The sequence below is a fragment of the Oncorhynchus gorbuscha genome, linkage group LG06, assembly GCF_021184085.1.
Source record: "Oncorhynchus gorbuscha isolate QuinsamMale2020 ecotype Even-year linkage group LG06, OgorEven_v1.0, whole genome shotgun sequence".
Lineage (NCBI taxonomy): Eukaryota > Metazoa > Chordata > Actinopteri > Salmoniformes > Salmonidae > Oncorhynchus > Oncorhynchus gorbuscha.
In genome coordinates, this window is record NC_060178.1 from 61,848,399 (window position 1) to 61,873,271 (window position 24,873).

General features: G+C 44.9%; 1 protein-coding gene across 1 annotated transcript in view; it reads right to left on the reverse strand.

Annotated features, from left to right (window-relative positions):
* Positions 1-23,878, reverse strand: part of LOC124038202 (LIM domain-binding protein 3-like) — a 28,965-nt gene extending 5,087 nt beyond the window's left edge. Inside the window, exons 1-10 of the mRNA XM_046353756.1 lie at positions 23,807-23,878; positions 22,852-23,111; positions 19,915-20,115; positions 18,752-18,781; positions 16,728-16,894; positions 16,383-16,419; positions 2,224-2,283; positions 1,171-1,547; positions 713-1,070; positions 32-212 (exon numbers count right to left, since the gene is read on the reverse strand). Of these exons, the coding sequence (XP_046209712.1) occupies positions 32-212; positions 713-1,070; positions 1,171-1,547; positions 2,224-2,283; positions 16,383-16,419; positions 16,728-16,894; positions 18,752-18,781; positions 19,915-20,115; positions 22,852-23,111; positions 23,807-23,830 (1,695 nt within the window). The 5' untranslated portion in view covers positions 23,831-23,878. The remainder of the gene's footprint in view (positions 1-31; positions 213-712; positions 1,071-1,170; positions 1,548-2,223; positions 2,284-16,382; positions 16,420-16,727; positions 16,895-18,751; positions 18,782-19,914; positions 20,116-22,851; positions 23,112-23,806) is intronic.
* Between the last annotated feature and the right edge of the window lie 995 nt (positions 23,879-24,873).

Below are 24,873 nucleotides of genomic sequence, written 5' to 3' on the forward strand. Positions count from 1 at the left end.
TACTTGTCTGTTTTCGGGTCCGTCATCTTACCCCCATGATCTTGGTGTTGCAGCGGGCACAGGTGGGGGCAAAGAACTCTCCGTAGCAGTTCTCACAGTACACTGCGTTCTGCTCCTCCACAAAGCTGCAGTCTGCCAGCGATGTGTGGCAGTAGTGACAGTTGAACTCCTCTGGGTGCCAGGATCGACCCAGGGCCACCAGGAAGGGTCCCCTGTAACGACAGAAAGCAGGTGAAAGCTATGATCCCTTATTGATGTCACCTGTTAAATCCACTGAAGGGGAGGAGGCAGGTTAAAGAATGATTTTTAAGCCTTGAGACAATTGAGACATGGATTGTGTATGTGTGCCATTCAGAGAGTGAAAAAGCAAGACAAAAGATTTAAGGGCCTATGAACGGGGTATGGTAGTAGGTGCCAGGCCCACCGGTTTATGTATTAAGAACTGCAACGCTGCTGGGTTTTTCACACTCAACAGCTTCCCGTTTATCAACAAGGGTCCATCACCTAAAGGACATCCAGCCAACTTGACACAACTGTGGGAAGCATTGGAGTCAACATGGGCCAGCATCCCTGTGGAATGCTTTCGACCCCTTGTAGTGTCCATGCGCTGATGAATTGAGGCTGTTCTGAGGGAAAAAGGAGAGGGGGGTGTAACTCAATATTAGGAAGGTGTTCTTAATGTTTTGTACACTCAGTGTATCGTTATTGTTACCTGATCATGTTGTTGCAGGCTCCACAGAGGGGTGCTCTGTTGCTGTTGGCAGCGAAGCGCTCCGCCCTTTGGGCCACACCCCGGGCAACGGGATTGAAAGGGGCAGGGGTGGGGTTGTAGGGGGCAGGGCTTGGGTTATAGGCAGGGCTTGGGGCAGAGTGAGGGGTGTGGGCAGAGCCAGGGTGTGGGATATAGGCCGGTGCTGGTGGGGCACTCTGAGGTAGAGCAGGCACTTTCATGCTGGTGCTGGTTGTCTTGCTGGGGTCAAACTTGTTCGCAAAAGAGTCGTCAGTGATCCAGGGGGGCCTGCTGGAGGGGGGTTCAGGGGCGGCGGCTTGGGGTGTAACAGGGGCAGGAGCTATGACCCAAAGAGACACCCGGTTAAGTAAACACTATCCATACTTACCGTATTGTTAACACACATACAAATGTCACAGAGCGCCACCTGCTGTAACTACCTGGCACGATGCAGGCGGTGCTGACCACCTTGGGTGGGGGAGGGCCCACAGGGATCTGGATGGAGCTTTGCTGCATGTGAGGAGGCTGCTGCATGTGAGAAGGCTGCTGCATGTGTGGAGGCTGCTGCATGTGTGGAGGCTGCTGCATGTGTGGAGGCTGCTGCATGTGTGGAGGTTGCTGCATGTGTGGAGGCTGCGGGGCCTGGTGCATGGGGGGCCCCTGGTACATGGGAGGTCCCTGCTGCATGGGAGGCCCTTGGTACATGGGAGGCCCCTGCTGCATGGGAGGCCCCTGCTGCATGGATTGCCCCTGGTACATGGATTGCCCCTGGTACATGGGAGGGGCTTGTTGCATGGGGGGAGCCTGACCATATTGGCTGCAGAAGGATAAAAAAAGAAGCTGAGTGACATCATCACCACCAAGATGGAAACATATCTACTAGTCTGATCATCAGTCTAGCTGTTTTCTGAACGGTCATAGTTTAGACAATATAACAATCTAAACTGGGAAACTGTACTACAAGTATCAATTACTAATAAGGAGACTGTTAGCACTATGCCTCACGATTAAACCTAGTACGCTGAATGCTGGACAGCCACCTCTCTCCTTCCTGACTGAGTGTCCACATATGTTTCGAGTCTTACCTGGAGCTCCTCCACTTCACCAGACACGTTTAACTCAAAGGTTAGTGGGAGTTTAATATAGCAGAGACCCACACAGAGAGAGAGAAAGACAGCCTGGTATCAGAGAAACAGTGTTAGAACAGAGAGCCTCAGTTATGGCAGTGAGAGATTCACAGAGTCACCAACAGATTTCATTTGAGCGGGGAGAGGAGCAGATTTTGACATATTTGTAAGAAAGGGGAGGTTAAAACGCAGGTTAAAACGAACACTGTCAAAGCACAATTTTCATCCTTCGAGCTAAAAACAGAGGGAGGGGAATAAGGGTGTGTTATTCCGGAAGTGAAGTTATGTTGACAAAAAGGGAAGGAAGCACACTATCCAGATGTTCTATGGACAGTGGCATCTGGATAAACTTCCCCACAGAAGTACCTGGAGACTGAGGATTTGTACTGGGAGCTGTAACCAGAGGCAGACTGTTGCAGGCTGTAGCTATAACGCATCAGAAACAAAAGGGGTCAGGCATCAAAAACAGGGGTCAAAAATAGCTCTTTGGATGAAGGCCATGTACACCTATACCTGTATGATGCCGTGCTGCCCAATGAGTTTGTTTCCGATAATGGCATCCGGTTTTTAAATATTGCATGTGCAGATGTAACTTTTATCCACTGTTTACTGAAGGAAAGCAAGAGTCATCGGATTTCTCACATATTGTAACATTATCAGATCACAACAGTTCCATTCTAACTGCTAGTCAGTCAGCCTAGTTTGACCACAGAGTCAGCTGTGTAGCTGTGTAGCTGTGTAGCTTTTGAAACAAAGGGCAGCACACAATCAGTCTCTTTGAAGTATAGGTGAACTTGGTTTCATAGCAATACCTTTGTGAGAGCACACATTCACGCACACAAAGGAAAAAAATATTTATCCTAGAGAGAAAATTAAACTGGTTCTGAAAATCCATGATCCTAACACTGCCAAACCAAATTGATACACACCTGAGCTCATACACACCATATCTCTATTTATCCCCATCAATCAAGGAAACTATATTGATACTACACACACACACACACACACACACACACACACACACACACACACACACACACACACACACACACACACACACACACACACACACACACACACGGCTCCACTGCACAGGCCAACACTCCTGGTAACATCAGTTAACACATCCAATCCACATTGAAAAGAAAACAATGACACAATTATTAGGAAACGTTCAAGTGGGCCACAGGACCACGTCTCAAAAACACACTAACATGCTGGCGAGATGAATTCACTTCAAACCACCCTTCACTGCACATCATGAGTCGATATAGCCTTCACAGTTTCAAGCAACTGTGGTAACCACACTGGCTCCAGGAGATCTCTATAAAATACCACTATTATATTAAAGGTTAGATTTGATTTCCTTCGTTATTTAAACACAGCTGTTGATACAAAACAAAAAAATGGACCCTCTACAATGGTTGGCTGAACCAAACAAACTTGGGGATCATTGAGTCATACATACCATAAACCCCCTTGTTATGCAAAGCAAAACAATGAAGGTCATTTCATAACATCCCCACTAGACACTGACAAATCAGAGGGTATTCTACAAGCACAGAAAATAGTCATCTTTTGTGATAAGTGTCACATTTTGAAATTGTGTTCAATTTGTGTACCGAATTCTATAGCATTCTAGAGCACATAATATGACCCTTCCAGCTACTGCACTATGAAGCATCACATCGATCAACAGCTGCTAATAGCCTGTAGCCACTAGTTAGCCATTCAGTAGTTGACTTGAATGGTGCATCACAGCCATAGATAACGATTTAGTACATCACTGATTTGCAGGATACAAATGATTGTGATCGACATCCAAGTGCTACACCCTTCTGCTGTTCTATGACAAACAACCCCCCCCCCCTCCCCCAGATGATAATTAGTCAAGCCAGTGTGTGTGCATGCAGTTGAGCAGTGACGTGCAGAGTGAGCATGGGAGAGCGTGGGATAGAGGAGCTACCGCCATCACACAAGGTGGTACAATCACTAACTGGACTACTATGTGCACTACCAAGTGAACTACTCTCATATCACTAACTATGTGGCCGTCGCAGGTTGAAGAGAGCCCATTAATACCAACTCTGAGAGTAGGCTGTTCCTTACTATGACATGCAAAGGTCCAGACTTGAACGAGCCTGTGGGAATTTTGTGCGTGTGTTAAATGGAAGAAACAGGTTGACCTGCAAATTCTAGATGAGAGATGGAATGTAAAAAAAAAGTCAACTTCAGAGTGATGTTAGCCACATTCAGCATTAAAATGGGATTTTTTTAAATATTGGGGTCAAACATATCTAAGCATTAATAATTGTGAAGGGAATATTGACATTGTGGAGAAAGAGGTGCAAATTAGTCAAACAAAAACTTAGCAAATGCTGCCAAACCCCCACATGAGCTTACATTCCTCCGCTTGTCCCTTGAGACAATCTGCAGTGTACCGTCTGCACATCAAGCCTCATGGACGTTTTCCTATCCATTCAGCTGTAATGGAGAGAGCTAATGCAAAGAGCTTTTGGAGAGAAGTTGGACCCAGTGCAGGCAAGCAAAAAAGTCGCACCGACCTATTGCAGTCCCATAAAATAGCAAGTATCCAATTGGGTCTGTCGCAGTTCATTTTGCACCACTTTTCATGCTGCGACAGATGTAAAATAATCCGATAGTCTTATGAAACACGGCCAATCTGAATGAAGCAACGCTGCAGTCATGGCCTTGCTCCTTTGATCCGGGCTAGTGTCCTAAAGTTCGTTTTTTTATTTTTTTTATTACCCTCCTGTCCCCTATCCCACGTACCGAAGCAACTCTGCACACCACCGTCTGTGACGTGGTCAGTCTCTCTGTCACTGTGTCAGTCTGTCCAGGTGTGTGTGTACCTCAGGTGCTTGGGTTTCCCAGAGGGCAGGGTGCGCTTTCGTTTGGGCAAAGTGCTGCTTCGGAACACTGGGGTGATTGACAGAGCCTCCAGCGCAGAGGTGGGCGGTGGCCCTTGCTTATAAACCTTGTTTCTTAACGAGAGCCAACAAGAGGGGTCTGAGAGACGGTTTAGGGCTCACTCCAATTTCCTCCACATACACAATGAGAACTTAGAATTTCTTATGCCATCTTAAACCCTCTGAAATACTACACTGTAATGCAAAATAGAGGGTAACACTTTAGTTGGATAGTCCTTAGTAGATGTTTTATATATGTTCAACTAACTGTCAACAAATTGTCCTCTAGCAAAAACTATCCTATTTGCCTAATCTCAATACGTATGGCCATTCGTGGTACCCTGCAAGTAGATGGGACCCTATTTTTCACGTGATTTTTGATCCTACTGACAAACCACCATTCATGGATACAATATGATATACTTTATTGTCCATTTACATGGAAATTCATTTAATCTGCTGTGATGGTCCAAAATAGTTTTCGGAGGGTCCAATAAAGTAGTATAGACACCATGCCTCTCGATGGTCCAAAAATCCTAATCCAGAAGTCTAAGAAAATGATCTCAGGCATCGCCATTGAAGGTCCAATGGGGTGATCTGGGTTATTTCACCAAGATGCAATATCTGGCTCATGTAATTATGTCGAAGAGCGTTATACGCCAACCCTAGCAAGCTGTTGCATATAAACTGACTTTCAGTTGGTAGTTTGCTAATAGTTTGAGCATCTATAGATCATCTATTGTGGACAATCCAAATAAATCCCTTTTTGACACCCTGTATACTCTTACATCCGCTATTTCAGCATCAGAAAATAAAGTTCTCCCAACCCAATCCATATTCATCACAAAACTCTTCTCTGGCCCCCCATAAAATCGCAAATATGTACTAGCATCTGTACCTGCTTCTGCCCCTCCTATCTCAACCAAATCCACACAACACATTGGCCTAGCTCCTGACTGACATTAAAAGGTAGACACTGTGACAGGGGGAGTGATTGAGTGACAACTGTACCTAGACTGGGTAATCAAAGCAGACGAGATATGGGAGGCTGCATGCGTCAGGTGGCGAGGTGCCCCAGAGGGGACTGCAGGGGCCTCAGGGGCCACTGGCTGTGTCTGGGTGGCTGGGGGTGGCTGCTCGCTGCAGAGGACAGAGTAGAGTTAAAACAGCCAGGAAGGATCAAGAGAGGGAAGTCGGGCTCTGGGGGAAACTAGGAAAGGGAATTTGGGGCATTCTTTGTGTGACATATTGACTGTGTTCACCTTGCAAACTCTCTCTAGATTTGACAGAACTGTCTGCTTCCTATGTGGAGGGAGGGGGGGGCAGCAATGATGATCAACCATAAAAGCAACAGCTTGCGCAGCCCCAGGTCATTGTTATATTGTATTAAGGCTGGTCTAATAAAAAAACAGGTTTAAGATGGATGGATCGTTATGACGATGAGGACGTTAAGGGTTAAAGGATGATGGGTTTGGCAGACATGCTCTGCATGACTACAGTACTCCACTGCCTTGAGGCTCTCTGTTCTCACACCGCTCACAGACATGGCAGGTCTTCCCGGTGTCTCTCTCCTCACAGTTTCCACGCAGTCCAGATGATTACAGCATCAATCAGACCGTTTGACTTACCTTGGACACTCTCCCCTGTGAATGTACTAAACCCAAAGCCATAAATGCATACTGCTCATGAAACCTTTCACCTAACCACTCATGTACTACAATCAATGTTTTCCAAGTCTAATTGGAACATAAAAACAAAAACACACATTTCAATAAATGTTCAATCAATCACGTAGAAATAGTCGAAACCGAAAAAGTGAGACAACATCAGAACAATACAGTCACTCTCAATGAAACACACAAATATAGGCACATGCCAAAGACAAGGAAGATCACTCAGTTGGCGGAGGACAATAAAACCACAACAGACAAACTTTCAACCCACACAGCATTACCTCTCAGGGGTGGGTTCAGGGGCTACGGGGGCGGGCTCTGGAGACTGCGAAGCAGCAGGTGAAGCCACCTGATTGGGCAAAGCAGCGCTAGCGGGCAGAGCGACAGGTGCGGGGCTGATAGAGATTGGAGCATGCTCAAAAGGGCTACTGCATAAGAGGTTAGGTTGCATTGAGAGAAAACTGTCAGCAGTCTGAGGCCGAAAATCATATATACAAAAAGCCCACGTAGGGCTAGGTGTATAATGAATTAGAGAGTTAATGTCAGCACAAATAGACCTGTAAAGGTATATGGCCTCAATCACACGCAAAACCAAAAGCCTTGATATTGCTCAGCCCAACGCAAGGATGTCCATCCAGGAACAAATTGAAAAAGCGTGGAAAAATAAATCAACTACAATTATTTACGAGTCTTATCTTTCAATATAAGGAGTTGGAGCTCGAGGTGAGCAAAAACCCCTATGCAGGAAATAAAAACCACACAGAAAAAGAAAGTAATCTGCTCACAAGATAAAATGGACATTTGCACTATTGGTTTTGGGTGAGTCACTGGAGAACGTATAGAGACTGGCAGTGGCGGCGAGTGGGGAGATATCTGGTTGTATCATGGAAAGCTGCCTAGCTGCTACTGCACGAATAGATTGTGCATAACGGGGAATGATTAAATAACTGTGTCAAGACAAGAGAGCTTCATCAATCATGTCCGAGGCCAGAGAGAGAGGGTTACAGAGGATACCATCTCACTGGGATGAAGCAGCCTATATTGCTTGATATGTACTTCGTCTTTACTTCACTAACACAGTGCATTAAACAGTGATTTGTAACGGTACAGAATATCATACTAATCTAATATAATCAGAGACAATCTAAGGTGTCGGGAGAGTTTCAGCTGTAAACCCTGCTGGGGAAAGGATTAAACAGAGTATACAACAGCAAAAGCAAAAAAAAAGGAGAGAAAAATGTGAACACTCAGTCAGCGTGGCATAATCAATGAGTGGACACACTACAGAACATTTGTGAATTGACTTTTAAACCTAAGTAAAAACTAACTGATGTTGACATTTAAAAACACAGCTGACTTGGACATGAGACCAAAACATTGAGTGAATGACTGAGGGAGAAGGTGGCGTTGAGGTTGCCCCACTCCGGACTGGGGAGAACGGAATGAATGCAATGCCCAGGGGGAGCTGCCCAGGCTGGAGGACAGACAGAGGATGGCAGGCATCTAGCAGCAACAGGCCTGATGGTGGTAGACCGATGGCTGACCCCTACTCACTTCCAGCACCCTGACCTCTTCTCCTGGACATCTCTCTGACCCCCCCCCCATTCTTCCTGTTGACATTTACAAGCAGGTACAGAAGGGACAGTTGGAATGTCATATGTCAGGGAGGTGGTATGGCACAGAGAGAGGTCAGGTAAACAGTGGTCTCAGGTGGTCATTTAACCCTTCATCACTTTCTTTGGTGAACCCGTGAGGTTAGCAAGTGCTCTTAGGTTGTGATTGTAGTATGTCTTTCTATGGTGTGTCTCACGGCTAGATGTGTGGAGTACCGAGTGGAGTGTTGTTGTGTCGGCAGGGGAGACGGAGCCTGGGTACAAGGACAGGACAGGCCACAGTCACACAGATACTAAAGACACTATTATTTCTGAATCCAACCAAGTTTTCAACAACAAAGTTGTGTAGCGTTAACTGCTTTCATCTAGAGAGACCGCTACAAAGTCACTTTTATCTGATGGGAGTGTAGGGCAGGGTTCCCCAATAGGGGTCTCGCGGGCCAAATTCGGCCCAGGGGTGATGTTATTTGGCTCTCCCAAGTTTTCTGAGCAAAAAACAAAACCTTTTTTTTTTTTTTTTTTAAAGGCCCATTGCAGTCAAAAACATGATTTATCTGCGTTTTAAATATAATTCCCATACTATGAGGTTGAAATAATACTGCCTTTTTGGTATAAGAGCAGTTTGAAAAGACCACCTGAAATTTCAGCCTGTTGTGGTGGGATGGAGTTTTGGCCTGCCTGGTGACGTCATCAGGCAGTAAATTAGTAAATAGACCAATAAAAAAAGAAAGTTCCAAAGCGCTCTGCCAATGACAGCTAGCTAGTTTTCCCCTCCCACTCAGACCACTCCCAGACAGTCCTAGCTAAATTCTTGCTTGAGAAAGAGCTCTTTACTAAGAAGCTATTTTTGTTCATTTTTGAACATTTTAATTGAAAACAACAAACATTTTTACACAGAAATGATTTACATTTACATTTACATTTAAGTCATTTAATCCAGAGCAACAAACATTCACCTTATGACATCCAGTGGAACAACCACTTTACAATAGTGCATCTAAATATTTTAAGGGGGGAGGGGGTATTACTTTATCCTATCCTAGATTCCTTAAAAAGGTGGTGATTGACTCCGCTGATATTTATTTATCTGATATCCGATTTGATATTGAGATAAAAATGGCTGCAATGGACCTTTAATAAAATACTAAAATCACCAGTAATTGAGCTTAATGTGATTTTAATTGAGGAAATATGTTCCCCCAAATTGTAAAATCACAAAAAAATGAGCTCAAAGAGATTTTAATTTAGTAAATCTGTCCGAAGCATTCCCACACAAAAATAGAGAAGCAAGGGGCCTCCCGGGTGGCGCAGCTGTGCCGCCAGAGACTCTGGGTTCGCGCCCATTCTCTGTCGTAACCGGGAGGTCCGTGGGGCGATGCACAATTGGCATAGTGTCATCCGGGTTAGGGAGGGCTTGGCCGGTAGGGAAATCCTTGTCTCATCGCGCACCAGAGACTCCTGTGGCGGGCCGGGCGCAGTGCACGCTAACCAAGGTTGCCAGGTGCACGTTGTTTCCTCCGACACATTGGTGCGGCTGGCTTCCGGGTTGGATGCGCGCTGTGTTAAGAAGCAGTGCGGCTTGGTTGGGTTGTGTATCGGAGGACGCATGACTTTCAACCTTCGTAGTGATGAGACAAGATAGTAGCTACTAACAATTGGATACCACGAAATTGGGGAGAAAAAAAGGGGGTAAAATTCAAATTCAAAAAAATAAATAAAAAAGAGAAGCATGTCATCGTATCCCAATTTAATCAAGGTTGGAAATTATACTTTTTTGTCAAATATTATATCTGTTTGGGATTCTTGTAGTCAATTTACAGTTTACAAATGATTTATACCTACTGATGTTCAAAATCAGCCCACGACTGAATGTAATTGTGGACCCCTGGTGTGGGGTATAAGCCTATCTGGCATAGGTACAGACATCTAACTTCAATACTACTGGATCTCTATTTGAACTCAGACAGCCATGTACACAGACACACACATAGGCACAGACAGACTTCCCTCACAACAAGTGGTTTATAGAAACAGACATTCTGTGCAGCTCACTTGGTACACACAGAGGACACTGTCCTTCAAAACACAATAACCATCTCCATGCTGTATCAATAGATTGCATTGACAGAATTGCTGTGATGTATTTCCAGATGTATTGAGGGAATGTGTTCCAAGTTAGGGGCATAGGAAGGATATTGTGCTTTGAAGGCTGAATTCAAAATCTGTTACCTCCGATTAACAACATAAGGGGAAGGGGGAAAGAAGAGAGAAGAAGAGAGAAGAAGAAAGAGGCCACACCTGACAGAGAGATGTTAAAGATAGTTGATAACATACATGCACCACTCTTTCATCTGCCAATTACCTATAAACAGCTAGGAATTTGAACGACTTAATATGTATACTAAAGCCATTTCTCACTCTCTTCCACTGTGGAAAGGAAAAGGAGAGTTTTGAAGAGCAACAAATCTATGGCTGGTAACGTCTGCTTGGCACAACTGTCAACATAGGGACATTGTTACTGCTCACACTAAAGCAGCTGGGTTAGTAAGGCAGCTCCATGGGCAGGCAACCTTCTCAACTACAATTTCACTCTGCTCCTCATTCTCTGCGACCGAAAGACCACTCCGGGTTAGGCAGGTAAACACTGGCATGTGTTTTGCATTGATACCGGTGAAATGGGCAGGCGATTGAGAGACCAGTCCATGCTCTTACAGGCAATTTAGTAGGACGATAACTGAGATTACAGTTAGTCAAGGCAGGGGGAAATGGGTCTGGTACCACAAACAGGTATGTATATTACCACGTTCAGCTACTTCAAAGCAGCAGCGAGCTCTAACCATGGAGGTTTAGGATTTGCGAGTGGGGCTTGAGGTTGAGGGAGGGGGATGGCTTACTGCAGAGCTGTAGTAGATGAGGAAAACACTGACTAACAGGTGCTACAGGCAAGACTCTGAGACAAGGGAGCGCAATGAGTCAGACACACAACATGATGACCGACACAAACACATACTGTAGCTGTCAACAAGTACCCCCTCACCTTCTGTACCCTTTTACATGATTCTCCAATGGTACATAGGCCCGAATCAACTCTACCTTCTGTACCCTTTTACATGATTCTCCAATGGTACATAGGCCCGAATCAACTCTACCTTCTTGACGGACCGCACTGTGATTAGTCCCATGGATTAAACCTAAAATACAACTTCGTATCGCCGACTGTCACAAGCTTATCTATAATATCGAAACAACCTCTACGGTCCATGGCGCTTTCGAAAACAATATCATTTTCTAAACATGACGATAAGAGGATGGGAAGTCACATGGGCACTAGGCCCCTAAAATGGGCCCTAGAAGTCACCAACTGCAAAAAAAAAAAAAAAAACACACATGGGAACTGAGCACACACACCGAATGGCCTTCCACTAATTTGGCGGTGAGGGTGGGATGAGAGAGTAGGATAGCCATGTAGTGACTTGCCAAAATTTGATGTGAAGCAATGACGCCTGTCCTGATGTTTAGGAATGTTTGGTGTGTCAGTTCTCGAATTTGTGATGGAAATAAAGAGAGGGAGTCAGGTACAGGAGGCCTAGATTACTCAGTGGAACTGAAGTGGAAAATGAGATTTTGTTTTGGGGACGGAGACTGAGGCCGGTGTATGATATAGGAGGATGAAGAGGAGGAGCGATGAAGGGCGAGAGGGGGTCAGCCACCCAGAGGCACTCCAGTGCAAACACACTGTCTCCCTGAGCATGCATTGCATGCAGGTAGAAATCTCTCTCAGGGGAGGTGAGGTGAGGAGGAAGGGCAGTTAGCAGAGGTTTCCAACAGTTGCAGACGGGCATTAAATAATCCATTCATCAGCCCACAGCAGAGCTAAGTAACAGCAGCTCCCCTATGTGACAACCAAACAAGCAGAGTTACCTTTCAAAGGGCTTTCAACGCCTTCAAACATGGCCTAGTCAAATCTCACTACTCACATATGACTTCCTGTTCTCCTCTCTTACGCGGGAGGACGGGACGACGCCCAACAGGGTGTTGTCTGAAGGCTGTACTTCCCTCCTGATATGATGGTCCCTTCAGCCACATCTGACCTATCCTATAGTAGCAGCTAGAGACTCTTGCCTCGACAAGGCCTAAATGGACAGACCATTGACATAATACTGCTTTCTATGTAATAACAGACAATCAACATAATATTGACCTCTGTTTAGGGAATCTCACAATTGATGGCATGATTATATGAGAGCGAATGATGGCTGAGCACAGTTATAACAGTCATCGCTCTGTGTAACAGACTAAATGGCAGGTGTGGAGAAGATCAAAGCCTTGTTTTCTAAATGGTGTACCAATGAAGCAGGGCAGTTCATCTTTCTGTGGGTAATATGAAAATGAGCTTGGTTTATTTCTACAGTCTTTCTAAATATTTTTTTCGGAATACAATCTCAAAGTGATTGAACGATGTTATTTGTCATAAATATCTTATCACACTACCAGCGGTGTAAAGTATTTAAGTAAAAATACTTTAAAGTACTTAATTAAGTAGTTTTTTTTACTTCACTACATTCCTAATGAAAACAAATGTACTTTTTACTCCATACATTTTCCCTAACACCCAAACACACTACATTTTGACAGGAAAATAGTCAAATTCACCTACTTATCAAGAGAACATCCCTGGCCATCCCTTTTGCCTCTGATCTGGCGGACTACCTAAACACAGATGCTTCATTTGTAAATTAATGTCTGAGTATCGGAATGTGCCCCCCAAAAAACGACTTAAGAAGTACTTTAAAGTATTTTTCCTTAAGTACTACGTAAATAAAAAATATATAAACATTGTGCCGTCTAGTTTGCATAATATAAGGAATTGGATACTTTGATACTTAAGTACCGTAATTTCCGGACTATAAATCGCTACTTTATTCCCACACTTTGAACCTCGCGGTTTATACAATGACGCGGCTAATTTATGGATTTTTCCCGGTTTCACAAGATTCATGCCGCCAAAAAACTGAGCACCGTCACATAATGTGATGTAAATCGAGCGCGCTCAAACTTCCCATCATTCTGATTACGGTAGTAATTTTGTCACCCTCATCATGGCAAAGACACGGAGAAATATATATGATGCAGCTTTCAAGTTGAAGGCGATCGATCTGGCTGTTGGAAAAGGACATAGAGCTGCTGCACGGGAGCTTGGCCTTAATGAGTCGATGATAAGACGTTGGAAACAGCAGCGTGAGGAACTGACTCAGTGCAGAAAGACAACAAAAGCTTTCAGAGGGAAGAAAAGCAGATGGCCCAAAGTATTTGCAGCCACTCGACATCAGTGTAAATCGTGCATTTAAGGTGGCGCTCCTTGTTCAGTGGGAGGCTTGGATGACAAGTGGGGAGAAATCCTTCACTAAAACGGGCCGCAGGCAAAGAGCATCTTATGGTCAAGTCTGCCAGGGGGTCCTGACAGCGTGGAGCATTGTCAAAAAATCCACTATCATCAACGGGTTTTGAAAGGCTGGACTGCTGCGTGTTGAAGAGGCAGCGTGAGCTCAGTGGGGTATTTGCCTCCGGATGAAAGTGACGAGAGCGACAATGAAAACGATCCAACATCGGATGAAGCAATTCTGAGGCTATTCAACTCCGACACCGAAGGAGATGACTTCAGTGGTTTCGGTGCACAGGAGGAGGAAGATAGTGACCAATGACTTTCTTGGTAGGCTACTGTTTTAATTTTTGTAACAAGCCGTGTTTCGTTAAAGCCTATTTATTTTTGTTACAAGCCGTGTTTCGTTTAAAGGCTGTGTAAAGTTCATTTGTTTCAATGTACCGGCAGGCACCTGCGGCTTATAGACATGTGCGGCTTATTTATGTACAAAATACATCTTTTTTAATAATTCAGTGGGTGCGGTTTATATTCAGGTGCGCTTAATAGTCCAGCAATTACGGTATATTTGAGCAATTCCATTTACTTTTGATACTTAAGTATATTTCAAACCAAATACTTTGACTTTTACTGGGTGACTTTCACTTGAGTCATTTTGTATTAAGATATCTTGACTTTTACATTTGGATACTTTTTCCACCACTGCACTCGATGAGGCAATGTAGCTTGGTTATTAGATATTCCAAAACCATTTACATTATATAAAATATCTCTGTCTTGTCTAGGTCAGGTTTTATATATATATATATATATCTTGGGGGCTTCTGTGAAAATCAATCCTTCACAAACTTCAATTTACAAAAGACCTGCTTGAATAGTGAAGTGCCTCTACCCTTGGGAGTTGAGAAAGAAATTACTATTCAAACCGTTCAATACCAATGATGAAATGCAACAGAAAATGGATGAACTTCTCTCATTGAAGTCAAAGGAAACTCATCTACATATAATCCAATAATGTTCCCTCTGATTGAAGTCATACATAATCATATGGCCATCTGGCCATTAGCCAGACTGGAGACTATCCTTTAATCGTTTTAAAAAGTCAGTGCAATGCACAATGCAGACAGCACTCCTGATTATCACTGCAATACTCCACTTTACTTTATGCCATTCACTCTCTGGGCAATTCTCTAATTCCTCACTTTATCATAGGACACAAGGGTTTGCTGCTCTCCACACATTCCAATGAGCCAGAGCCCGAGGACAAGGAAACAAACAAGCCATCTTTCATCTGTGAGTGATTTATATTAAGAATAATTACGACTTCGGTTGATATTGGGGAATTGTTGATCCAAATTTGGAACCTTGAGATCGCTGTTACTTTCTATGTAAATGGTTTCTTGGGAGCGGCTTTGAAATTCTAAACAAACAACTGATTTTATATAGAGTTTTTGATGAATCATACAGATGTAGGATCTCAATTTGACCAGTATTGTCACAGCAAAATGATCCTGCATCAACAGGATTTGAACGGTTAGTCCACATAATGTTGCTTGATTGGTGGTTAGGTTATTAGTTGGTCAAAATTGGGCTACATGAAAGGTGCAATACTGTTAATATAACTGTGTTATTGAGTGTTTTCAGGTAATTTATTTAAATCATGAAGCATTTCCTGCAGTGCAGGAAAATTCTCAACAACAAAAGAGTGATCAAATTAAGATCCTAGACCTGTATCTATAATTGTTTATGGTCTCTAAGAGGGTGTTATGCTGCTATGCCTTAAAGGTAAGCAACTATTTCCTCTATAACTTCCATTTAAAGCTTATAAACTGCTACATCAAAACTGAATCTGATAAATATGATACGAAAGCAACCAAAGGAAAAATGTGTTTCGTTCACAGTGGTATTGTTTTTATTCATACTTATATCACAATGTCAAACTCAAATAGTGATAATTTAATGTTGAAATACAATCCAACTTTTTATACAGCTGCAATTAATTTTGAAAACTAGGATCAACTTTCATTGCCAGAATAAGAGGGAAAGATGACATTGGGCTAAAATCTCCATTACAGCATGTGATCAACAAGTATTGAACAAACCTCTTTCCACTAACTCACTTTCCAGTATCTTTAGCCTGACCTTCTCCTCACTCACCTGCTCTACCCTTCTCTGATTGCTACAGTTAAATTCGGTCTGACACTTCTTTTAAACCAGGGTTTTTTCTGGCACGTTAAGGATTTGAGCAGACAGGCCATTGTGCCAACTTTTCAATTTGGCAAAACGTGGGCCTTTAAATTCTGTGTCAAACTTTTCCCTGTGGCATGAGGAAAGACAAAAAGGAAAATGGGGGAAGAAAGAGAGAGGGAGAAAAGGGGGGGATTAGAGATGGGTTAGGGACTGTGGCCTCCACTCCCCTGCCTGAGTCCTGTGAGGGTAAGAGTGCACTGGGGGCTCCCAAATTCTTCACAAACACAAATCAACCCAACTCCTGGGTGGGTCTATGATGTCCTGCACTATACTGTATCAGGGTCCCTGATTAATTAGCTCAGGCATGAGAAATCACTAATGAGAAAACAAAAAAGTTAAACACGTTCTGTGTCATTTCAGCTGGAGGAGTCTAACAGACTGCTGGGAACTTGTGTGAGGTCATCATGAGGGCTATTTGTAATCCGTGTGAGGGGAACTATCGATACACTTCAGACTATTCTTACTGTTGGCTCAGAATGACATGAGTCACATGCTAACCTTCAAGTTCAGCACAGAGAGGGGTGTGGAGTTGGGGCCTGAAGCAGGGCTGAGTGACCCTGTGACCCTTGACCCCCTAGCTCACAGCAGGAACTCTGCTAAGGGCTCATATGTTCTGGAGCAATGTCTAAATACAGCTTTTCTGCTAGGCCACCGGTCGCTGCTGCTAGATGCCTACCTTGATTTCCTCAGATGTTCCACGTCTGGGTCTTGCACTGCAGGAGAGACAGAGAGAGAAAAACAGAGAGAGAGAGACAGGGAGAGAGAGACAGGGAGAGAGAAACAGAGAGAGAGAGAGACAGAGAGAGACAGAGAGAGAGAGAGAGACAGAGAGAGAGAGAGACAGAGAGACAGAGAGAGAGAGACAGAGAGAGAGAGAGACAGAGAGAGAGAGAGAAACAGAGAGACAGAGACAGAGACAGACAGAGAGAGAGAGAGCGACAGAAGAGGAACCATCAGTAAGTGTTTTGGCAGGGTAAGAAGGGTCGACTAAAACTAAATGAAACAGAACAGCGCTACTTACTGAACTCCGTTCCCGTGATGTGGGCGAGGAGGCGGAAGGACTTGGACTGCACCTGGGAGGAGCTGCGGGCCCAGTCATTCAACTCCACGTCCCTGTCTGCAGTCTTGATGACAGCCTGATACACTGGGGAGGCACTGTCTACCTGAGCGTCTTTTACAGGGAGTGAACTGGAACCACAGAGAGAGGGCTGGCTCGTCACACTGGCACTAATTCCTACCCACCATGGCCATCAGGGCGTATAGGGATTGGGGCCTGTTATTCGGGTTTCTGATCACGGTGTTCAGAAACTGCAGCCCGGTGGTGATGATTTCTTATTGGGGCATGTCTGAGGTTATACATATACTATAACTAACTTGTGTGGCCTGCTTGGATGACTAAGGAGCATTTAGGGGAATTGGCATTTAGGCGATATAACTATTTCATAGTGTGATGTAAAAACTAAAATTGGTCTTGCAGAAGGGGAGCTGCATGAGAGGGGCTTAAAAACTGGACATTAAAAAGGAGCTTCCGCCAGCGTACGCTCACACAAACCAGTGATGGAATGCTAAAGAGATGTCTAATAGTTTCCTATTTTCAGAAGCTTGCATGTGAAGCATTATGGCTGCATAGCTACTAGCTAGCTTGGACCCTGTGGTATCTTTCCTCAACAGCATATTATAGAACTTTAATTTCAAACAATGATTTTAAAAAATGGTGTACCTTCAGCTGGAGGAGGAAAGAGCTCAGAACATTCCGTTTAGTGTCGTTATTAAACCAGTATAGCTCCTGGTACATGGCATACCTATTTGCTGGTCAGCTGCGCATTCCCTGAGCACTGATAGTTCTGGCCACCTAGCTGAGGCCGGCACTTCAATGTGTCCCTCCTCCGTTCATTTCCTTTTTTATATCCATATAAATCATGCATTTTTTTGTTGTTTTGCAATTCAAGAGAAAATGGACTTTTGATAACATCCCAGCAGACAATAAAACCTATGTGACAGAGAGCCTTGAAACATAAAGAATCCCCGTGTAGCCAGCGCCGGAGTGGACACCCTCTAAGAAGCGGTTTGCAACACCATGAGCAGGACATTATGGAGAATGGAGGAATGAGCGGAGCGGGGAATGATTGATGGTGATGCCGAAACTGCCAAATAACACAATTATGATTCTGTGGTTGATCTTTAGGCAATATCGGTTTGCACCTCACTCTGTGCTTTTCTAAAAACTCTAATAATGTATGGCATGAAAACGTCTGAATCGATGGATGTTTTCGATACATTTCAAAACAGCACAATTTCAGCACAATTTTCCAACTGAATGAAAAATTGTTTGTTAGTAATCAGATAGTCATTGATATAGAGCCACACACCATATAGTGATGTTCTCTACATATAGAGCCACACACCATATAGTGATGTTCTCTACATATAGAGCCACACACCATATAGTGATGTTCTCTACATATAGAGCCACACACCATATAGTGATGTTCTCTACATATAGAGCCACACACCATATAGTGATGTTCTCTACATATAGAGCCACACACCATATAGTGATGTTCTCTACATATAGAGCCACACACCATACAGTGATGTTCTCTACATATAGAGCCACACACCATATAGTGATGTTCTCTACATATAGAGCCACACACCATATAGTGATGTTCTCTACATATAGAGCCACACACCACATAGTGATGTTCTCTACAAACAGCTGCTCTGCAATCAACTTCCATCAAACTATGACGTCATCATTGGATTAAGGGTACAGAGGCAATATCCGGCAATTCTAGACGTCCTTCCATCAACCCACAAACTACGCCAATTGGTGGTGTATGTCGAAAATTGCCATGGGTAGAAAAACCAGACCCTCCATTCAGTGTGAGGACGTATTGGGTTAGCAGAGAGAAGGTTTGGGACGAGCGAGGTGAACAAGCAAACAGTGGTGAGGGAAACGGACATGGAGGAGGCGGCGGCGGAGAGATATGAAGACAGCACACAGGCTGGGCTCCGTAGGTTGTCACAGAGCGGTCTACTTACGCCAAGGGGGAGCCGGCTGGGACTTCCTCTCTGTACAGCGGGGATGGGTTGGGGCAGGGCAGGGTCGGGGGGGGGGGGGAGCAGCATGAGGGAGGATTAGATATGAATCCCATAGGGGATGTCAGAGTGAGAACCCAGAAAAAGGACACTGTTCTCCACATACGAACAAAACAATTTGCCTGGAAGCATGTGCGTCTACACATTTACATACACTGATACAAATCAAGAGTTTACGGTCCCTTTCATGAAATGATCCATTTTGCATCGGTAACTAGCTGAATATGATGTGTGTACTGAGATCTCCGAGTATTTGAAAGGTAATCATGGGTGAGGATATGTAAATGGATCAGGGAAGGCTTGGTGACTAACCTGGTGGTTTTATGCTTGAATGTGAGCACGGCATGAAGACGTTCAGAGAACGAATGGAAAGAATCCAACAAATACACTTGAATAGCGCAACAGGTGACCTGCCTTTGTAACAAGGAATACGCCTTTAGAAATACACTGCATCTGTGCCTTGGCGCACAAAACCAAACCCCTTCCAGCACCAGACAATTCAGTAGTCAGACAACCACAAAACTAACAGTCAAAACCTGAGCACTGCACCAACACACAACCAACAGCACCTTTGAACACACAGATCTCACTGCTACCTGTTACAAACCATCTGTGTTGCATGTATGCTCCTTCCCGACACACACAGAAGGCACTTAGGACATTCAGAACTGTACAACCGCTCTGGATAAGAGCGTCTGCTAAATGACTTAAATGTAAAAATGTTAAAAGGATGGTAACCATCCTAGATCATTAGACCCGGATAAGGCATCCTGATGAAGTCGGTCTGCGGTTTTAGTTTCTCCAGCACAGCACGGCTACACTATGCTGCAGTGCCAGACTAGTTCAACAGCCAGCAGAGGAGAGGAAAGGAGGGGTAATAACCTCTTAGAAAAAAACGCTGTTTTTAACCTGGAACCAATAAGGGTTATTCAAATGGTTCTTCCTATCGGGGACCGCCAAAGAACCCTTTAAAGTTTGAGATAGTACCTTTTTTTCTAAGAGTGTATTAAAGTCATGCAGGCTGGGTAGGAATGCTACAAAGATTGGGTGGGGGAGAGACAAGGAAAGGGAGTGAGAGAGGGAGTGCAGAGGAAGGAGGGTCTTACCCGCCCTCGTGGCCCTTGGACTGGGACTGTCCGGCGATGGCGTCCATAATGGCGTCCTGGGAGTACATGCTAATGGGGGTGTTGTACTGGGCATGGATGATGGTGGCCTTGCCCCCAGGACCCTTCACCTCGATGGGCTTGTGGGTGGACAGAGCAGTGTCCTTCAGCGCATTGGGGTTGAAGTTGGGGATGTACTCGTTGCTGTTGTGGAGAGCGGTGGAGGGTCCCGGAGGAAGGCGGCAGGGTTGTGACGGGGAGGGTGAAGAGGAGAAGGAGGGAAGAGACGGGGGGGGGGAAGAGGGGAAAGGAGGAGGGTGGCAGTGGAAGGAGAAGTTGTGTGAGATGGAAAGTTCAACAGTGTCATAGCCTGCTAGCAGATCAGTTTGTGCTTCAGCCAACTCCTCTGCCGTGTGTACTGCCGTGTGTACTGTCGTGTATACTGTCGTGTGTACTGCCGTGTGTACTGCCGTGTGTACTGTCGTGTGTACTGCCGTGTGTACTGCCGTGTGGAACATGATCATGCACGGCACAACAATGGGTGGCACAAACAAAAGAGTTGGCTAATGCACAAGAGATCTGCTACGTGACTACTACAAGAGTGTGGGGCTTTGGAGAGAAAGGCAGATCAGTTGCCATCGAGGCGCTGTATGTCACACAGCAAACATGCTCTCTACAGTAAATCTCTCAGTAGAGCAGGCACAGCACAGCTCACATATCTGCGCACACACACACACACCGGTTTCCCCTCAAGACACACAGGTCAACCCTCCCAGGTATGTGGCAGCATCAGCCTACAGGATGGTGTTATACAACTGGCCCACAAGTAAACTGATCAAGATAAAAGAGCAAATGGAGATGTTAATATAAGCATGCACTGTCGAGTTACAAAAATGTAAAGGCTCATTTATTGAACCATTGCATCGTGCAGAAATTCATAACTGATCTGCAAATCCTCTACATAGTATTAGCCATCTTTCAAATGGGAAGCTTCACACTTCCACACTCTCTACCTAAATGTCATATGTACATGGTTGATGGCTTATGGGGGAATTTAGCATTAAGTCAGAAAATTACCTTTATTCTCGAATAAAAAAAATATATCCCAAAAACACTATTAATGAACAGGGATCTTGTCTGTGAGAGTTCGAAGGCAACATTTTTTCCCCTCTTCTCTTCTCTTCACGAGACCGAGGTTAGGATTTATGAGACGTTCTCGGGCGGACGTTGACGACCGTTACATTGCAAGCACCGAAAAAGGTCATTACGAACACCGACGCTAGAACTGCGCATGCATCCATCCCGAAAGGCAGAATCACTACACGACAAGCCAAGACAATGCACATCCACTTCACACCAAAGAGACTGACACAAGAACAACAACATCACACCACACCACACAGCTAAACCGCACAATCGTTTGGGACACACGCTACAACGCCACAACCAGGAAGTACTAACTTGGCAGGAGTGTTGAAAATAACCTGAGGCAGTGGCAGTGGAGAAGAGAGAAAGAGACAGTGGGTCAACGACACAATTACACTCCACAATACACCTACACAAGGCTGTGCTCGTGTGGCGTGAAATGCAAGCGGCAACGCGTGCCAGAGATGAGCGAATAGGACAGGGGAAAATGGAGGGATAGATAAGAGGTGGGTGAAGACTGACCCGAGTTCACTGGGAATCACACAATGCAACAGTGAAAGTCATCAGCCTTTGTTGACGTTCATCCTCGACTATGATTACTGAGGCTTGTCCGCCACTGATATAAAGCCATGGCATTGCAGGCTCCTTAAATATAACACACACACACACATAAAACAGACTCTGCTTATGTCAGAGCAATGGTACGACGTGATAAAGAGATAAAGTGGGAGAGAGAGAGTGCGATATTTCCGTACTCCGTGTGTTTTAGACGAGGACAGAAAGCGAGATAAAGAGAGAGAGAGAAAGGGGGAGAGTGAGAGATGAAGCGAGTGGGCCAGATGAGACAGATATATATTGGGGTAGTGTATGTTTAGCACAGCAGAAGAGAGAGAAACCTGAACCCAGCCATTACAAGGCCTGTTAAAGAGATGACAAGAACAGGTGCTTGCCCTGAACATTCGGCACGGTGACAGAGTAATCTTATCGAGAAGTCTTGTTAAGATTAGCACTAGAGGAACGCTAGTGCACCGTGTTCACCACAAAGGCTGATACAGCACTGCACTTAGCGATTCCCCTCGGACTTTCTCATATCCAAGTGACGCTATTAGCATTTCATTGAAACATCAGACGCGTACTTAAAAAAACGATCCCCAACCTCACTGTGCAGAGTCACTTCAGCCACCCTGGCCACGTTTAAAGCAATGGTTTGGTTGATCTCTTCAGATACACCAGTACTGTAAGGCTCGTCTGGGACGTCGCGGCGTGTATTTCGGCAGAGGGGACACCTAATCTCCTGTGGGCTCTTTTGTATCACCTGGAGGAGGGCCACAGGCTTGAGCTAGGGGGCTTTACAAGGACCGTGCTGTGCCTCTCCTGGACATTCCCTGCTGGGGAAACCTGAATCACTAGGACCAACTGGGGTCAACAAGCTGTCTGGAGGCCAGCTCAGGATGAGAATACACAGCTAAATCTGAATGTTCTGAGACTCTTTCTATCCTTCTGTCCCACGAGGGCAGAGCAGCAGGGACTGGGTGGATTAGGCTGGAACCCCTTAGAGTAGACTGAGGTTAGACATAGACACTGATCTATGATTAGTTTTGTGTGTGTGTGTGTGTGTGTGTGGGGGGGGGGTTAACTGACCCCCCCCCCTCCTACACCTGAGCCTACAGGCAACTTCTACCCAGAGCTTGTACCCCACCCCCTCCGCACCACTATGGGGTTGAACAGGCCTAGCCACCCCAGGCTGCTGCTGCTACTACCGGGCTCCCTGGCCTGTTCCAGTTGGTTACATACCCCACTGAGAGGCCTGCTGCAGAGGCCTTTCCTCTGTGGCTCTCCTGGAGCTGAGCCATCTCTCGCAGGGTCTCAGCTGAGTACAGCCCAATAGGGGTGTTATACTGCGCCTTCTCTGTGGGGGTCGTCTTGCCCCCGGGGCTTGGCGTTTGCCTCTTGGTGGGCGACCCTGAGTAGGAGTTTGTCTCGCCAGACGCCTCTGGTGACACGGAGGAGGTATTGCAGGCCGAGTGGCCGCCATTTATTTGGGTTGTTTGACCCTTCAGGAGGGGAGAGATGTGGGTGAGGTGGATAAGGGGGAAGACAGATAGAGGGGTGGTCAGAGAGAACAAAGCCAAAGGTACTCTATCAAATTCAAAAATAGAGTTGTATGAAGTTATACTTGGAAGGCAGGGGTGGGTGCTGCGTTATCACCAATATCACCAGTAGAGGGCAGTGAGAGACTTCACATAGGCACCATGCACATGGCTCCCCAAAGAGAGAGTACAATTCTGAGAAGATCAGACCAGCAAGGTCCAGGGCTGTTCTCACAGACCCCAGAGCTGGATGTGCTGCCTCTGTTGCTCCTTAAACCCCTAATGGAGGAGCTTTGCATGGAGCTTTCTGGAGCTCTCTCCCCTGATGCCTCTGGCCTGAGAGGAGGTACTGGTTTCACTGAGAGTCTTCAAACCACTCGATCCCATATGAGTGTGACTGAAAAGTGTGTGTGTGTGTGTGTGTGTGTGTGTGTGTGTGTGTGTGTGTGTGTGTGTGTGTGTGTGTGTGTGTGTGTGTGTGTGTGTGTGTGTGTGTGTGTGTGTGTGTATCTTTTCTTTATAAGTGCACGCGAATGAAATTCTACAACTAGGGAAGTATGAAAACTGAGCATTCGTTGTGCTGAATATTTTAGTAGAGTGAGACCGAACAGTGTTTCTGGCCGAGTGTGTGACGTCTCTGAAGGTGCTGTCATGCTTACCTTCTGGTGAGGGATCTGTTGCATGGGAGAGTCGATTCTTGGGATGGCACTTTGCAGAACTGGGCGCTTTGACCTGCAGCAAAACAATGAAAATCAATGAATCAATGATCAATGAAAATATTACAATTATAGCAGGGTGACTTGGAATTCTACCACATGAATAACACATTAGTGGCTGTCAGAAAAGGTGTTCTGCACTGAAACAGCTTTCATTTCAACCAAGGTAGTCCCGCCAACACCTGAAGTATAAACTTGGCCTTTCATTTTATTGGCATTCTATTGTTGTTAGACATCAAACTAGCTTTTATTGCATTTATTCTTTCCATTTAAGTTGATGTAGTTCTGTCCTTGAGGTGCTCTTGTCTATGTCACAGAAAAGCTTGATGATGGAACGCAGACTGCCATTTTCTTATTACTAGAGATATCGGTTATGTAATTATTACCCCAGGATGTGTTATGCCAGAGGACAATTTGCACAGGATTCGTTATTCCAAACGCCTCCCTGTAATTCTTCATTCTTTTTTCTCTCCATTCAATTCAGTCTTATAAAGGAAGCCTGGACGGTTCTATTCTAGGTTTGAAGATATTTCAACATAATTTTTAGACGATTAAAGGCTACTCGCGCTTGGTTGCCCAATGTGTAGGTGTCCACATAATATAATATTGAGGAAGTGTGATCGTGATCATTATTTTAGCGATCTACAGTAGACGTCCCTCCTAAAGAAAATGCCCCCCCATCCTGCTGAGCTGCTGAACAACAGACTTGCACTTGAGATGAGTTAATAGGTGAGAACGTGAACTTCCCATTTCCAAAAAATGTAGCTCAGTGGGTCAATGCTTTTCTATCTAATTCCTACATCGACAGCTAGGCCAGGCAACATACATTTTTTTTATTGCACATTTAAACAAACTTTGGCAATGTTCAACTTATATTCATTAGCACAAAGCATATAGACCTAAACAAAAAGGATTCACTGTGAAAAGTGATACTTGTAGGCTATTCATATGAAATATATGCTTTGTTTTCATCAACAAATTATCAAATCAGTTCTTGTTTCTCAAGCAAC